The 17,904-nt window shown below is 44.9% G+C and overlaps 1 protein-coding gene across 1 annotated transcript; it reads right to left on the reverse strand.

Annotated features, from left to right (window-relative positions):
- Positions 1 to 43: 43 nt before the first annotated feature.
- csrnp1b (cysteine-serine-rich nuclear protein 1b) lies at positions 44 to 13,060 on the reverse strand. Its single transcript, XM_020087622.2, has 5 exons — positions 12,317 to 13,060; positions 5,928 to 6,120; positions 3,843 to 4,102; positions 3,446 to 3,742; positions 44 to 3,310 (listed from the first exon to the last, which is right to left on the reverse strand). Exons 2-5 carry the CDS (start codon positions 6,100 to 6,102, stop codon positions 2,315 to 2,317), a joined length of 1,728 nt encoding a protein of 575 aa, XP_019943181.2. The 5' UTR covers positions 6,103 to 6,120; positions 12,317 to 13,060; the 3' UTR covers positions 44 to 2,314.
- Positions 13,061 to 17,904: the final 4,844 nt, after the last annotated feature.

The raw sequence follows: 17,904 nt of genomic DNA on the forward strand, positions 1-17,904 counted from the left end.
TTTATATGACAAGTTGAGATATGACAAACAAAAAAGTCAAGCATTTAGAAAATGTTTTTTTATTATTATTTGGAGGGACAGGCTGTCAAAATGGCTTAGATGAAAGAAACAGTATTTAAACAGCAGGTTAAAGTGTGAATATGTAAAAAATAAAGCAGCTTTGTTTGCTCTGCAGGACCATTCAAGCAGAAATATGTACGACACAAAAGGCAAAAAAGTAAGACACGTTCTTTGAAAATAACATTTTAAAAAAGCTGTACTGTAATACATTACATTGATAAACACTCACTGTTGCCATTTCTTCATGAGAATTGATGTTTTGTACAAGAGAAACAAATGTTTGCTTGCAAAAATCAGTGCCCTCTTCATGGCGTATGAACATATATTGGATGGATGTCAAAAAGTAATCAAAAAGGCAAAAAGCGAATAATACATTTCCGATGTGCACGCTGCACTTTTTCAAAGTATACAATTAATTAGAACAAGTTTTAACAAACAGGACCTGCATGCATAACTTCTAAAGGGTCCAGAAAGGCTGTTGAAACAGTTGTAGAAAGGGTGAGATATGTACATCAACTCTCTAGTGTCCCTCAAACACAGGTGACGACACAGTCACCGCTGAAATGTTCTGTTGTGTAGATAATGAGGCAACTCTTCAATTTTCAGGGTTTGTGTGCACGATAAAAATTGTATAATATATGCAGTTTTTATCCACAAAACCCTTTTACATGTGTTATTTATAACATGTCGTAACCCAAGTCACAGACTTCCAATATAATCCAGAGTACAATCAAATTGATCTTTGCAATTTACTCAGTTTTAGTGGCATTTCGCTAAGTTATCTAACCATTAGACTGCCTATGAAAAATACTTCAGAATGCTAGAGAGCAATAACCTTCATAAGTATACATTTCTCTATAATTCATATATTACAAAGGTCTTCCCGGATTGAAAATTACTCACTTTTGCTTTCTTAATAAAATATTCAATTTGTCAGTGATTAGAATTCTTTTGTCAATCTACATAAATTAGTTACAAAATATTAGTGTAATTTTCTATGGTTACATTATAGGCAACAATACAATAGACCCATAATTTAGTTTCAGTGATTAGGGAGATTCCACAGTTTTCAGTCCCAAAGCTTAATGGAAGCACTGTGCACACACCACTGGCAAGCATGGCTCCCCTGATAAGCAGGCACATCCAGTAAACTTCCCAACAGCCCATTTTATTGCCAAAACGTCTTAAATTAAATAGCTAATAATGAAAATAATGACATAATAAGTTACCAAAAAATGTTAAATGTATAAGAGAATAGATATTAAATACTTTCTGATGGACTTGTGGTCCCATTTCCCATAACGATGCCTAACACATGATATGGAAAAAGGGAAGGAAGATTGCACTTTCGGGTGAGAAATATCATACCACAGTGCTTCTCAAGCGAAAGTAGGCTTTATCTGAAATAAATAAAATTAAATCGTAAGAGGAAATAATTTAAAACAAAAAGAAATAAAGATAATACAGCTAAAGATTTGAATGGTATGAGCCATCACTTCTAGATACCAAGCTCATAAATAAGAAACTCCGTTAATTTAGCGTTGAACTGTTGAATCGACCCCATACAACCAAAACAATGCCTATTCATACATAACTATTTTCACAGATAAAGTGCTGATCAAGAGACTTTTAGAGGGATTTTCTTTTGTACCATATAAGACCCCGTTGGGAGAGATCTTGAGGAGAAGAGTCCACTAGCTACAGGATGCAACACAGGGAGGACCCCCACCCACTCAAGTCGTCTGGGTGTCGGACATGAACAGTTGTGATCAGACTCGGGTTTCATATGAAGGCCATCACAGCAATGGTCACCATACATTGCCTCCAAAAGCTAGAAAGCTAGAAAAAAATCCCTGAGGTGCACATTCAGCTGTGTTGAGATACCCAACCTGGCCCCGTTAAAGGTTGATTCCCGTTTAGCATATGGTTGGTGATCTTGGTTTGGTTTAAAGAGCTTTCTTAGGAATTGAGAGCCATCATTGGTTTCTGTGGGCCCGATCAAATTGATCTGTTTCTTATCTTTTTTTTTTTACTCTTAACACTAGCTGCCATCTCACACAGCATTAATCCCAAACTGCTTTGCTAACGTTTTGAAGGCAAGTCTGGAATTTGAACATTTATTAGGCAAGAGGGAAATCACAGCTTCCTCTAAAAAAATGAAACATGTGTGACGTTGACATCTTATGTGCATGTTCAGTCCCCTCCCGAACTCATTTTTTTTTCCCTCGCACTGTCCAAAGATTTGCATGTTTCGTCAAACTTTCACAGACTCCATCACAGACAATTTCATGGCTTCCTCCAACAGCTGATTGTCTGTAAATGTGGCGGGGGGCTCTGGGACTGACTCTGAAAGGCCCATCAGCGACTCCAGGAGGCAGGTGCCGGGGTCGCTCGCCGCAGGGAAGCTGGGATAACTAGGCAACTGAAACTGAAAAAAGTTGTCCATGTGTTCGTACTCCTTGAGGGAGTTGTAGAGCGAGCTGGACCCCAAGCACGGGAAGCCGTCAAAGAACTCTAGATCTGACTCCGAAGAGAGGCTCAGGTCCATGTTATAGCTCGCAGAGCGGTCGATGGTGGGGGATGGTGTGTGTGGCACACTACTGCTATGGAACAGGGCGTTTCCCTGGTTGGCGTTCTCATCCAAAAGTTCTGAAATGGCTGTTGCTCGATTGTCTGTGTGATCGTCTGCGGCGTTCAACAGTGCAGCATCTATATTGTCGTTCTCGTCAGCAAAGTCCACCATGCTAAAGCTACTAAATGCTTCTGTAGACGGTTGCAGTTGCTCTTGCCGTTGATCTGAGCAGCAAGTGTCTTTACTGTTCTTATCCCCACAGTCCCTGCAACTTTTCGAGCAGTTCTCTACATCGCTGAAGCTGAGGATGCGGCTCAGGCCTTTCTCATCGACGTCCAGCTGGGTCCGATGCTCACACGGGCTCCTGCCTGCTTCGGAGTCCTCGCTCTGACCCGATGAGTCTGATAAGTCCGTCATATCGCTGCTGCAGCTGTTCTCTCCAGCTGCCGTCAGTTCTGAGCTAAAGGGGAAGGAGGGCACTGGTATGGAGGTGGCCACTTTTGTGTTCTCCTCCTCCTCCTCGGTGCTCGACTGCTCCTCCAGCCTCTTCTCCAGCTCCAGCTTCATGATAGTGTGAATGTAATGTGTCTGTACCCTGGTGGAGTTGAACTCAATGCGACCCTCTGTGTTCCCACAGCCGTCCTTGGTGCAGCCACATGGGAAAGAGGAATGATCCATCTGTAGGAAGCAGAAGCAGAATTCATTGTCAAACACATGTAACTTAACCGCCAGCTGTATTGTGTTTGGATCTTCTTATTATTGAATCTCTACATCCAACTGAGCATATAGATTTCAGGGGTTTTCAGCTCTTACCTGACATTTGATGCCTGCAAGGCTGCAGCTACATGTCTCAGGCTCACAAAAGCCCTGGCAGTCGCAGCCACAGTTTTCCCTGGAGATCCTTAGCTCGTGCAGCTGCCTCTTCTCCTCCTTGTCGATCTTCTTCACACCGGCAGCTTTGAGCAGGGCATAGCGGCGTTTAGACGGGTAAGGCTGGAGGAAAGAGCCCTCGTCGAGATTGGCTCCATTGATTTCGATGTCCTGCTCAGGGATGTCGTCCACCGTCAGCCGCTCCGCCTCCTCACTCTCCTGGGTTCCATTCTTAGTCAGCTGGAGAGAACAAATGGAGCATGTTTAATTACATTGGATAACAGATTGATTTGGGTTTTATAGATCGCATCCTTAAGTTAAAAAGGCCAACTTTGCTAACCTTGAATTTGAGAGCATCCAGCTTCTCCTCCCTGAGTCTGTTGAGGAATTTCTCCCGACGTAGGAGCCGCTGCTCCACTGCAAACTCTGCGAGCGTGTACGTGCGGAATGCGCTGTGACGCTGCATCATGCCTAAAGTACATCCTCCTCGACTGGGAACACTGGTGAAGCCCTGGCACCGAGGGAAGAAGAACACCGTCACCTGGTCGAAGGTCACATTGCCACGCCGTGGTCTCTTGGCTTTCTTAAGAATGGATGTTGCTGTGAATGGAGGAAACATACATTTTAAATACATCTTGTTGAGTAGGAGGGAAGTTGTTGCCTTCTTTCGAAATGCAGAGACTCTTTCTATGTGCCACTAGATGGCATAATGCCCCATCGCTTGGGTGTGCAAGCAGGCTGCACAGGCTGTAAAAGGACACCCCTCTGATTCATTGCCCTGGTCCTCAACCGAGCCTTATCATGTACCCAATTAAAAGACACTGCTCACTGGAGGCCAACACACTGACATCCTGTACAGTGAAACCTAAACTTCCAAGAATCCTTTCAGCTTTGTTTCTTGTCCCACCGTGCAACAAAAAAAACCCAGCCCTGGAATTTTCCTCCGGTGGCCAACACAGTGGAGGAAGCAGATCACAGACCAGTGAGTGAATGCTTGAGGCTTCCGGAAGGGGCGGCGGGTGGAAGCACAGCTCTCAGGGCAGGAATAAAAACCACCGACCCTGCTCGCTGACAATCCCCACAAATGGTCCAATAACTGACAGGAGTCAAAGGTCCTCTCTCTGTTAAACACATTCAGGACCAGCCGTGTTCCTATACCCAGACAAATACAATAAAACCATATGGGAATCAGAGTGGAACCATATGTGGGAACAAGCCCAACAATTATTTAAGCTTTATTATAAATTCCACTTCGTCTGCCCAGAATATTCAACACGACTTCTGAGCCTTTCTTACAGACTAGAGACTTTTTCCTCTGCTTAAACCGCCAGAACCAATGTTTTCTTTGTCTTTTTGTGTGTGTGGGAACAGAAAAAGATGATAATACTCAGCATGTGTTGGGCATTACCTTTATCGTGTGGTGGGAAACTTCATGTTCTCAGTCAGCGATCTTTCCTATATGACACACCCTGAACATCTGCCCTCAAAAGTCAAATGGGGAAAATCTCACACTTTTTCGAGATAAGTGAAGCTCAGGAACAAGAATCACACAGCAGCAGTTTAATCTGCCACTATAGGGGTGATGCAGATGAAATAAAGTGCCAGGTTCAGCTTCACATCCATCATATCCAGTCAGGCTTATGACACCAGCAGAAGACAAATGACAGCTTCTTCACCACATCTAAATGGGATGTCTTTTCTGGCAATTTTTACTCCTCCACTTCACAATGGCAAACAACTTTATGTCCAACACTAACACTGGATTATAATACCCCACCCGATCGGCTCTTGTAGATGGTGTCTGTGTGCCTTCTTTTCTTGATTGTCCTGCCCCTCTCTTTTTTATCCCTTCACTCAGCCTTTTTCAGCACCTGTGCTGGGAGCATGCCCAGGCCTCAGACAAGGCTCTGTGTGTTTCCAGCATTGGCCAGCTGCCACACTTCTCTTCCTGGCTCCCTGCCCCACGATCCTGGAAACCTCACAACTGTTTGCCCTTCTCTCCTCCGACACTACAATCCCTCTCCGACTTGCCCGGGTCCCCTACAGGCCGGCCGCCAGGTCCAGACAGAAACACCCCGAAGCTGCTAGACCCACAATTATGTAGGTAGGGTGAGACATGGTTGGTGTGCAATGTTCTGGGAAGTAGGTGGAGCCAAGGTGAGCAGTCACTGCATAATGCGATTAGCCATTTTGCAGCTTTAGGGCATGAAATCAAAAGGGGTATTCATTGCAGAAGTCTGAAATCATTTCTGTGAAGTGTTTCATGAGCTGCCAGCTGCCTAAATTCCTTAATCTCCCCCCCAGTTTTTATGGGTTTGTTATCAGAGCCTCTATGGTGCAGTAAAGACAAGGCGAGAGCACGTATTAAAAAGTATGTACCATCAGCTCTTTCTCTGATTTACTGTGGCTGGAAAAGGACACTTACTGGTGAAATGTGTTGCTGGGGAGCTGGGGTTGCTGGGAGTGGAATCCAGGGTGTCTGAGTAGCAGCTCTCCCCTTCCGAGTCCCAGCCTGAGCAGGCAGAGGAGAGGGAGGAGGGTGAGGAGTAGCATGGGTCCTCATCCACCTCCTCAAACTTCCTCTTGAGAAGCCCACTCATCGTGCTGGTGCGAGCAATCTGCATGAAGGAGCAGAGAGAGGGGTTATTAGCAAATCATTCATACTTATTTAAACAGTGCTGACCATTAAGGACAAAATGAAATTAAAATGAATTAACATTATACGTTGATTGGATGCTATTGTGCATGCGCAGGTTTTTCTGGCACAAGCGAGTCGGGTGCTTGGAGTGCGAGACCGAATCCCAAACTCTTGCTGTTCTCAGCTGAGAGTGGGAGTTCACCGTGTCACAGGAAGCAATCAATCAGGCCCATTCGCACAAGTCAACAATTACTGGACCCCACACCTTCTAAATCCCATCAGCTCAGCAAACGTATTGATTAAAAAAAAAAGGCACAAGCCGAGGTGACCAAATCATCCGGCCATAGACATTTCATCTCAACCGTTCCCTTTCGACAACCGTCACTATTAAACACGCAGGCAATTTGCCCCTTTTCCTGCTAAATTACCTCACATGGCCCTCAAAGTAAATATGTACAGCTATGCATTGTCAAGATGTTTTGTAATGCTACTTCTGAATGCATTCTTTCAGAGCTCCCATGAGAAGGGCTGCTGGTTCAGCGATAAAAACAATCAATCTACTGAGAAAGACAGGAAGATGGAAAGATAGAGACAAGAGGGGGGACGCCAGTTATGCTATAATACTCCCTGAAATATTGTCTAATATGTGATACCTTCACCAAGTACGAGGTTTGTTGAGATCTTCAAATCTTATTTTAGTCAAGACATAATTCCCCTCGAAGCTCGACCAAATCCACCTCCTGTCTCTGCTTGTACCATGGGAAAAAGAGCAGAGACCACCGACATGAAAAATGTACATGTTTTATGGCTATGGGACATAAATGCGTCACGCTGCTCTGACAAACAACAGACAACGTTCTTCGCAACTTCTGGGAAGCGATGGCGACTGCGAGACGAGACAGGGTCATGGTCGCAGTACATGAGGCCGAGCTCCTGCAAACTCAAACAAGGAGGGACAACAGGGGCGGAGGGAGGAAGGAAGTGAGAGGAGAGGGAAGACAGGACTGGGCTCCACTCCAGCGTAGACACTCCCTACAATGATGTGGAATGGGAAAGGACTTATTCTTTTTTACTTTCCCCATAAAGAGATGATTTCAGCATCAACTGTTTACTGTCCTCAGAGCGGCAGCCAAATGACTTACAGCTGCTGCAGCTTGAGCGTGTTGTGCATGCACTTTAATTTTTGGATATTTTTAGCCGTGTCAGTCCAAATATTTGCGTTGTAATACCTATAATTTTGGAGAAAAAATGTGACACTTTCGGATGCTTTTTAAGCTTAATTTTGGATAAGTAGAGAGTACGGATCTTTAAGTCTAACCCATGCCAATTAGACCGAACATGGCTCAGACACACACACAAGCTGCCAACAGGCGAAATTGTCCACTGAATTCACCAGCGCCATGTTGTCAGAGGTCCTTCAATGACTTTAGATGAACTTCATGTGTCACCTGCATGCTTTGTTGGTCTTATCAGGAAGTTATGTAAGAGTCAGCACTCGTAGAAGAGAGAGAGAAAAAACGAAAGCTTGAATGCAAGGGGAAGGAGGGAGGGAGGGAGAGAAAGAAGGAAGGAGGAGGGGGGTGTCATGCAACAGGGAGCAATTATGCAAAACCAGTTCTCCCTTTGACAAGGATAAAGAATAAGTCAGAATCAAGGGCAAGAGGCTGACACCTTTGTGTAGGCAGTGGGGGCAGCGTTGCAGCTGTATGGGGAGTTATTGTTATTGCTGCAGTCAGATATTGCCGTCCCCAGTGAGCGTATGATGAATGAATCACCTTGCAATAGGTCAAGCTGCCTCATATGCCGTCTCTGCAACAAACACAAAAGGCTCTCTCTGCACCGTGGCCACCTCGGCGCTTCTTCTGCATGTTTGAGAGAAGCAGTCACTTGAATTCCCCTCCCATCAGCCTACTTAAAAGAAATAATAATAATAATATCCAAACGCCCTTTACATCAACTAATATTATCACATCATGGGATTGGCCCTGAGAGCGTTTATAAAACACCTGGGTGCAGCATCTGTGGCTCATGTAGACGACATGTGTGTTTGAAACAGCACACCACAGCAAATATAGGCTGTGTGTGAGAGAGAGAGAGAGAGAGAGAGAGAGAAGGGGAGCACCAGTGGGTTTCACCTTACATTTTTTGCCATCACTCCCACCTCCAATTCCTTGTAAAAAAAAAAAAGAAAAGAAAAAGAAAGCAAAGCTGCGAGGCATCCTCAGGGGAGAGCATAGCGCCAGCTAAGCAAAGTCTTTCTAATTAAAAGCTGCAGTGAGGCAGAAGGGGAAGGAGGGAGGGAGGGATGGAGGGGCAGTGGTGTCAGAAGTGGGTCATTGTCTCTTGACTGCAGTCTACCTGACACATTGATTTGTTAATCCTGTTCAACAGGCAGAAACAATGGTGAGAGGTTAATCCTGGCAAGGGGACGGCTTGTAGTCAATCTGGAGTTTCTCAGCCTGCTCAGCCACGGCACCCACAGAACCAAGGCCAGGAGACGCATGCATGGAGCAAGGGACTGAGGGTAAAGAAGACAACAATCGTGCACTGACTCATTTTCAAAAGGGTGGTAAAAAAGAGAGGAATTCAGAGCATCTGTGAACGTCAGCACTAAACAGAGAATGGATGTGATCGGACAGCCGAGCCAGAGATGGAGCATAGCATGTTTTCAACGCGCACTAAATTATGCATCACTGTCATTCCATCAACCGCACACAGGCAGCAGATAAGGAATGCATCCGCTGAGGTGCTCCCCAGCCAGTTGTCAAAGAGTTGGGAAGATAAATCTGCTACGAGGAGATTTGTCACCAGAAGCACTACACAGCTCAAGCCAGATGCATAACTATGTCAGTCGAATAATATTATCTTGATACATGCAGCTACAGGCTGTTAATAAGACTTCACAATCCCAATTCATTTCTATTTCATTGGCACACAGCTCCTCTAGTCCTTGTTGAGGAAGCTATTTCAAAAAGATGTCTAAAAGCTTGGTTTAATTAATGACTCATTAAGAACATTCGATGCAATAACAGCTTTTAGCATAACTGTTTTATGATTTTACAGTAGACTGATCCATACCTTCATCTCTAGTTTTCCCAGTTTGATAAAAAACAATTGATATTTCCAGGAAAAAACTAAAGAAAAGTCAAAAAGAAAAAAGCTTGTCCCTGGATATGCACAGACAGGAACCAGCAGCCTGTTTGAACTGCCCCTGTCTGCCCCCACAGCCCAACAGGACAAGTCACAGTTGACTTTGCCCCCTCACACTGCCTGTCCAGCCCCTCTGCAGCTGATAACAGAGGAGGGTGGGAGCGACCAGTCACACTAATCTCAGCCAGCTGAGAGCATTTACATGGCACACTGACAACCCATGTGCAGTGTCTGAGTCGAGTGCTCATAAAATGTGATAATGATGAGCCTGGGAGTGTGTGTGTGTGTGTGTGTGTGTGTGTGTGTGTGTGTGTGTGTGTGTGGAAGCGTGTCTGGGCAGGCCACCCCCTCCTCCTCAGGCTTCAAGGTATTGCACCTCTCACTTCCAGCTCTGTCACTGAGAAGATGGAGGTAATTGATCAGAGTCATCAACGTGACAGTGAGCTGGATTCCAGCTCCTGGCGGCCGAGGGGAAACACTGGCTGCTTTCTTGAGCTCAGCTGTGACTCAGAAGCGCTCCACCTGCTGGGACAAAGCAGGGAGAGCTCCTGCTTTCTCCTCTATGAGCCTGTTGTTCCCACTGAGACCCGACGTCGGCTGAGACCGTGCCACAGAAACATTCTGTTCCACTGCCTCGACCCGTGCACACACACTGATTCCAAAAAGGAGAGGTAGTGGGAAGAAGGAGGGAGAATCGTACAAAACAAATAAATAATGTCATGTCTCCCGGCCGCAGGAATTCCATTCTGGCAGCACCACTCTTGCTGTAATAGTGGGAGAAGAACACAGGCTCTATCAAACCCAGATGTGTTTTCTGCTGCTAACCACTGGAAAGTCCTACTCCCACAAGGCAGCAGAGCCAGCTACCTTTCCGAGCCACACCTGACAGGGTATTAGCTTGCACGTGGACCTCACATGCCCTCAGCTGTCATTAATCTGTTGTGCAGGCCTAACTTGAACAGCCAGTCGATCCCTGCAGGAGTTATACTTTGTATTATTACTGATTTGGGTCCCTTTTCTGACACTGTAGACCAAAAATATGAGTTTCTCTTTAATATTCTGACATATTTGTTTGCATGAGAAAGATACTGAGCAGTAAAGTCTCAAGAAAAACAACCTTTAAATCGCAGTGAACACGCAGTAAACATGCAGCTTTACGTGTGCATGTGTGTGCTTTTGTAAGTGTGTGTGTGGAAGAAGGGAGGAGGTAGTTTAAGGTTCAGGGGTCAGGCTCCAGTCTGGGACACTTGCAGCATGGAATGCTGGGAGAGGACAAAGCAGATGGGAGCTCTCTCTCTCTCTCTCTCTCTACTGCCTTGTGGGAGACCGTCAGCAGAGTCCCTGAAACCCCCCCAACCACCCACCAGCCTCCTCCTCCTCCCCGTCTCCGCGCACAAAAGAGTGGGGCCATCCTGCGTGACCAAAATGAAGCAGGCACAGACAACCTTGTCTGAACTCAGCACTATACTGCTGCTGCCTCTCCCAGCTGGGGAGACAGATACTGCAAGTGTGTGCGTGTGTGTGTGTGAGTGTGTGTGTGAGAGAGAGAGCTTCCTGGGGTTGTGAAACATACACTGCAGTGCACAGGAAGTAGCCATCCAGATTATCTATGCTGTGTCTAACAGCTGCAGGCACCACAAGGTTAGCTGAGTACAGGATCATATGATGGGGAAGAGGGAGTCAGGGGGTATGGTTGATATTTGTCATGGTTGAAACAACTCCAAATGTTGCACACAGCTCTTTAAGCCATTTAAGATACCATCAATTATTGATTGGCAACAAACTGGTCAATTCTCTTTATTTTTTAGTGGGAACTCTAAAGGTGTAAAATGGAATATTATACAACACAAGGGGAGATAAGGTGTTATTTAACAGCACTGCACACTGCTTGAGGAATGCATGGCACAGGAAAAGCACAGCATCACACCGGCTCTCAGTAAACAAAGGATCATTCAGCTCTGTAGCCTAATTCCAGAAAACATGATTCCAAAAATGATCCGGGTGAGGTCGCGCTAGAGACGAACACACTGATTCAGCCGCTTAGAGGCTAAATACAGTGGCTCTTTAAAAATAAAAGCCTCGGACTATAATGACAGATTTTTCTATGTATCTGTCCATCAAATCATCACAAACTTATGGTCATGAATGCGCCAAACTGATTGATTATGATAAGTGATTACAGCCTAACACACACATGATGTTATGGGGAATTACACAAACAATAAAGGGGCTCAACAATCCCCCACGCGCACCTGGCTCACCTGCACGAGGTGGGAAAAAAAATTCAATCGGCCAAAGATCAATTATTAAATCTCGTGCACGTCGTGTGACGGCCACTCCGTCTCTCTTCCATTCTTCCCCTCCTCCTCCTCCTTCACCCATCATTCCTCGTGATTAATGCTAATTCTAATGACAGCAGCCCTGTCAGCTGTGCGCTCAGATGCAGTGCCTTCAGGAGTCGCTCTCGCTGCAAGAGGCGCACCAGCACCGCGGAGGTGAGCGAGAACAACTCCACACGGGCTGAATACACAAAGCCCGACCTCATCAACAGTTCACACAAACGAATCCACAGCCCGGAGAGGAGGAGAGGGACGGGGGGAGAGCGCACAGAAAATGTGGAGGAGACGACAATTGCGCACGATAAGTTACCACAAACACGCGTAATGAGGGATCGATATTTGATCGATAAGTGAATGGAGCGGATCAGCAAATAATTCCACGTCCGTACCACGATCAGATTGTGATCACGGAGCCACTTCCCCCGGTTTAAAGTCACTTTTAACGAGCAGCCGGATCCTGTCAATATTTACAATAAAGCGTCAAAGTGTTTTCAGAGAAATACAACCACTGAACAATAAACTGTCCACTGTTATTAATATTATTAGAAATAAATGACGAACACCGAGGAAGGAAACTTGTCCTCGCTCCTGCGCTGAGGTTAAAACCCAGAAATTAGCGAGTGTTCAATAAAAAAAAGCCCCAGCGAGCAGCCGCGTCAACGCTCCTGTTTTCTGTAAAATACTCACCACCAATTCCAGTATCCGATCACCATGAGGGACAGGACGGCGTCAGGTAAACAGCCGATGGGGTAAAGGTGGAAGTAATCCAAATGGCACGAATAAATAAAGCGCTTATCCCCGCACAGCTCTCGGTGCTATTGTCTGCGTGGTGCTGCCGCCGCACGGGGCTCCGCCGCAGCTGAAGCGCTTCCCTTGTCTGTGGCAGGCGGAGAGAAGCGCAGCCTTTTTCGTCAGTGGAAAACTCCCTCCTGGCGTCTGGTCTGACGCAGGCGGTGACACAGGGAGGCTGCCCACGCCGCTTCCTGCCCGTCCGTCCGTCCTCCTGCCCCACTGCACCCGCAGGCTACTACACAACCTCGTAGCTGCGTGACAGAACACGCACGACTTACTGTATTAATAATGGCAATACAAAATATTATTATTATGAATAATCATAATGTGTATTCACAACTGAACTGAGCCTCTGGTGGTGAGAGTGTGAACATATGTCATGTAGATAGATAGAAAGAAAGAAAGGTGGATAGATAGATAGAAGAGTGGATAGATAGATAGATGGATGGATAGATAGATGGATAAATAGATAGATAGTGAAGTCTCAGATCAATATCATGAAAACTGTGAAATGTCTCAAATCTTCACTTTTAATTATTTATTTTATAGTTTATTTATTTATATTTCATACTTTTACTCAAACTATTTTTAAGTATCTTCCCTAAGGCTCTCTTCTACTTGAGCTAACCAGTGAGCAGTGAGGAGCTGTGTCATCACTGGGTGGATATCATCATCTCTGATGATGACGTGGGAGGTGCTGTGGCTTATTTCCAGTTAAAGAAAAGAATCAGACTAAGCTGAAATTATGACTCACTAACCAGTTTGGTTTCAGAGGAAATAAAACAATCAGAGATGCATTTTCAAACTGATTGGTTAACTAGTGTTTAGATTAAAAAACATGTCTATATGAACTAAAGCAACAAGGAAGACCATGAATTGTGTCTGAAAGATCCAGAAAAAGCCAGTAAATTGATATTGAGTCATGATTCTTCTTCTTCATTCCAATCACAGATGTTCTTCTGTATGTTTGAGGAGTTTTCTTGTGGGAATTGAACTTATATAACTTTAACACAGTGGAATTTACTCTATATACTGAAAACAAAAAACACTGAAGCTCACTGTTGGTACGTTATCTTCAAAATAGAATAGAAATAGAAATAAACACTTGTGAGAATGACACTTGCTATTTAACAGGAATTATGCACTGGATTATTTCTTGGCTGCCAGGCGACCACCGACGACTGACTACTTTTAGAACAACAAAACCGACTACACTAATTATTCCTGACAGCATGAAGAGGGCTTTGAAACAACATTTATAAAAACCTTTATTTCACAATTTCCTCACAAACTATGAAGTTTGTCTATTTAGAGGAAAAATAGAGAGGGTTTATTTCATCAAGAGTTATTTCTGCTGTGTTTATGACGTTGAATGAAATGACTGATCTGTTCATAAAAAAGTAAGAGAAAGAATAACTTCAGCTAACTCAATAAATAAAATATGACAAATAAGGAAATAAATGGTGACTGTACGTGTGGAGGGGTTTGGTTTGAGGTAATTTCTAGAATCAGGTCATCAGTCCTAAATCGACTGCTCCAAAGGTCAACAATGAATTTTCACACTGAAGTACATGAGTGATTTCACATCAGGCCTCTAATGATGAAATTCCCTTGTGTTGTAATCACTGATGTGATCGGTCTGTAACGCCTCTTATTAAGCAGCAGCCACCCCCACCCCCCCCCCCCCCACACACACACCCTTCAGTGAACTCCTCTCAGGTATTTACAAGTCTTGCTGCGAGCACTGAGATGCTTTGCTTTCACTCTCGGCCGGACCTGAACGTCGAGGCAAAGTGTCCTGCCAATGTCAATACAGGTGCTTGACTGAGATATTTGGAGAGAGGTCTTGTAAAAGCTGTGTACATAAAACTATGCTAATTGTCTCCTGCTCATAGAGGGGCCTTTTCTCACTAGCCTGTGGAGCCCGAGGGCGTCAGCCACCGAGGCAAAACAAGAACATCAGGCCGAATGACAGCGGCCCCATTATCACTCTAATCAGGCTCGGAGTGTTTCTGTTCTCACATTAGAGCTGTTTTCAGACATGAACTCTGGAAAATGAGTTTGCCTTTCACATATGAAGAACACAGCAGGAGATTGTCCGAGTCAGACGTGTTTACAACAACAGGAAAATCTCTAGAACATTCAGGACAGTGGTGGGGTCTGGGCTGAGCAGGACAAGACGAATACATTGCGCTAGAGAAAAGTGTTTTTGTTCATCGACACTGGCCCTTATCATCAAAAGTTAAGGTCTTTGTCTACTTTGGCGTCTTGTACATGTAGGAAACCTCTTTTGTATCCTAATATGTTTGTATTCGTTTTGTTTTTGTTTCACTTTTGCGTCAGCCTCATAATAGAAACCACTCCGACACGCCACTCCTTGTAAATTTTCCAGGCATTTAACTTCTGTATTCTCAGATAGGCTCAGTCGGATATTTTTCATTTTACCTGGGGGGGGTGACAGGAAAAGTTCCAGAAAATGTCTAAATCAATTGAACATTTGTATTCTCACATCCAGCCCCTCTGGAGAATTTCATGAAAATGTCTGAAAGTAGCTTAAATTTCAATGCATAACTTGATAATAAAACAGCACAGCAAGTATATTGATTTACTTGGTGTCAGTTTTGGAGGGGGGAGTTTCACTAGTGGCATAAATTAACATTTAAACAGCTGTGAATGAGTGACAACAATGAGCATGTTAGATAACAGAGATTACTGCTTTATGGTTTCATCAACCTGAAAGGTCCCAACATGATTAAAGAGAAGGTTTTACTAATTACAGTGCCTTTATTTTGAAAAAATAATTTCACCTGAGATGAAGAATCCACTCTTAAACTACTTGGAAAACACTTCGCTTCAAGAGGGCAGGGAAATGAAATAAAAAGGTGAAGTAAACAAATAAATGAGCGAGCAAATAAACATTAGACGGAATTATCTGCCTCAGGAATCGTTGTTGTCATATCTGATCGGGCCACACGCGCTCTGTGTGTGTAATGATACTGTCTCGAGATTTGTTTTTGTTTTCTCGTGTGCACAGTGTGTGATACAGCAGGTGAGGGTGTGTGGTTTGGAAACGCTCCAGTGTGAGCACCGGGAGTCTGTGTGTCCAGACAGGCTCCGCCCGATTAGCTTCCCTGTCGCCCTGGAACTCTTCAAGACACAACAATGAAGCGTCCACGGCCCCGAGGACATAAGTCACATGAGCACCAGCAGCAGTCACAGCCATTAGTGGAGTATTTTGCTCTATATGCAAAAAAAGAGAGAAAAAAACGAAATCCTGGAAAATCAGCAACATTAACAATTAGCCCTCTGTTTGACAAGTCCCTGGGAGCCTGCAGACATTCTTGCACTGGCGCTTCTGTGATTTGCTTCCGAGCAAAACCTTATTATAGTAGCAGCATTGGAAAACATCATATCACTGACACAGGTTCAGCAATGCTGTTCCGAGTGACAGACATTATGTAACTCTTAAATGTGGGTGATTTAAAACCTCGCCATGAGTTCTTGCATTGTTTTGTTGCCTCTTTGATGAAGTGTCCTTCGTGACGTTCACTCAAGATAAACAGGAAATGTCTTGGTGCTGGACTTCATAGTTTTCATGTTGCCTTTTGAAGTTCTGTGTCGGGCTCATCGGTTCCCTCTTTGATAAACAAGGGAAAGTTCCGGGGAACACTGCGACTCACACATGTTAACCTCTCTTCCAAGAAAAAGAGCTCTGTGTGTGTGTGCGTGTGATGGGGGGATGGTAGCCTCAGTGCCAAAGCCACTGTGATTCAGGCCTGAATACATTAGGCCACTCTCTTTAAAAGTGTGCCAAAGAGTTCATGGTGGAAGACGCCCCTCCAAAAGCACAATAATGGGCTTCAATGCTTTCCATCTGCAGAGGGAGAAAGGCCTGTGGCTGCACGTGCTGTGTGGAGCGGGCTCAACAACATATCAATTTATGGCTAAACTCCTCCTAAGGTGAAGACTATGGGCTGTGGGGTGAAACGTCTACATCCACACTTCCACATTTTACATCCACAAGTTTGGGAGAGCCCCGTTTCAGGTTGAAAACTCTGGGGTTTGCATTTTAGTCTGGACGAGCAACTACAGAGATGTTTGGAAATAATGATGTAGACACTCGTAACTGCTTGGGTCTTTTTAGTCATGACGCAGCCTTTGCTGATTCGTCAGGCTCCTATCACATGACGCCCCTCCAGAAAAAAACCAAGGTTTTATTCAAGCAAATCCTATTTAAATCGGCACACGGAAGCCCAGTGTACATGAGTGGTTTCAGGCATGTTAGCGTGGACAGGGATAAAAACTGATCTCTGTCAACATGAGCAAGATTGCTTTAGTTTGAACACGTAGCATTATGGATGTAGCCAAAGCCTGTGATACATGTACATGACTCAAACCAAGCATTCGCAGCATGAGATTGTCAGCTGAGATTCAAGCTTGTCAAGAAAGTATGAATTCGCAACTGCGCTCGTGTTGGCAGAAGCCGAAGAAGAAGCGGTTGTCCCCCGCAGGAGCAGCACACCAGATGAGACTGTCTGATGTTGTTGTTGTGGTGGTCAGAGCGGAGCAGACGGACACAACAGGGCTCGGGGGGAGCTGATTGATGGCTCCAGCTGTCCCAGAGGAGAGGAACATAGGCGGACAGCTGGTCACCTGTAGCCCCAGACATGACTGTGATATAGAGGCACATGGCATTGTGTTTCACTGCAGAGGGCAGCCAGTGCAACGGTGGGTCCAGGCCCAGCGTCCACCCTGGCGATGAAAACAAGCGACGGTGCTACGGGGGATGAGACTTGAGGAATAAAAGAGCACTTGAGGAAAATGATTTAGCCGAGGAAAGTGTGCACAAGGTTAATTTAATGGATTCTGAGCAGAAAGAGGAATTAAACACATGTTTTTTTCGGCTATGTTTTATTCCTCATCGTCTCCTAATGACAATACAATCCACTAAATCATTCTGTTTTGACATATTGTGTGAGATTACTCGGACATGACTACATCGAGAGTAATTGTTGTTTTGACACAAGTTACACGACGGAGAGAGAGACGAGAAGAAAGGAGAAGAGAGGAGATGAGCTCACTCAGGCACAAGGATTAATCCAGAAACAGGGAAAGAAAAAAACCACACACCCTCCCCCCTCTCCCGCAGCTGGTCGGCCAATCAGCACGCAGAGGAGCTGGTTTACTTGGAGACCAAAGAATCTGTGTGTAGTGATGTGACATCATCAGCTGGCCATTAAAGGAGAGGTCACCTTTTTCTTTTCTCCGCAGCTCGTCCACCTTTGATTATGACTGATGTAATGCAACGCCCGAGAACCTCTGAGGAACAAAGGCTCTTTATCTTTCCCTTTGGTCCTTATAAAGATTGTTTACATACCATCATATTTTCCCATTCTTCCCCTCACGATTTTCTCATCTCAGTGCTCGAGTAATGTTAGAGGGTTGTTTGTCTCTGAGACAGGCACGATTCATAAACTCAGCAA

Source organism: Paralichthys olivaceus, chromosome 17 (genome assembly GCF_024713975.1).
Source record: "Paralichthys olivaceus isolate ysfri-2021 chromosome 17, ASM2471397v2, whole genome shotgun sequence".
Taxonomy (NCBI): domain Eukaryota; kingdom Metazoa; phylum Chordata; class Actinopteri; order Pleuronectiformes; family Paralichthyidae; genus Paralichthys; species Paralichthys olivaceus.

What these genes read in the sequence shown, in the direction of transcription:
- csrnp1b (XM_020087622.2), bottom strand. Translation starts at nt 6,102, where the DNA reads ATGAGTGGGCTTCTCAAGAGGAAGTTTGAGGAGGTGGATGAGGACCCA. An exon ending in CCCAGCAACACATTTCACCA is followed by an intron (nt 4,103 to 5,927) that starts GTAAGTGTCCTT and finishes CTCCATTCACAG; the next exon opens with CAACATCCATTCTTAAGAAA. An exon ending in TTGCAGGCATCAAATGTCAG is followed by an intron (nt 3,311 to 3,445) that starts GTAAGAGCTGAA and finishes TGCTTCCTACAG; the next exon opens with ATGGATCATTCCTCTTTCCC.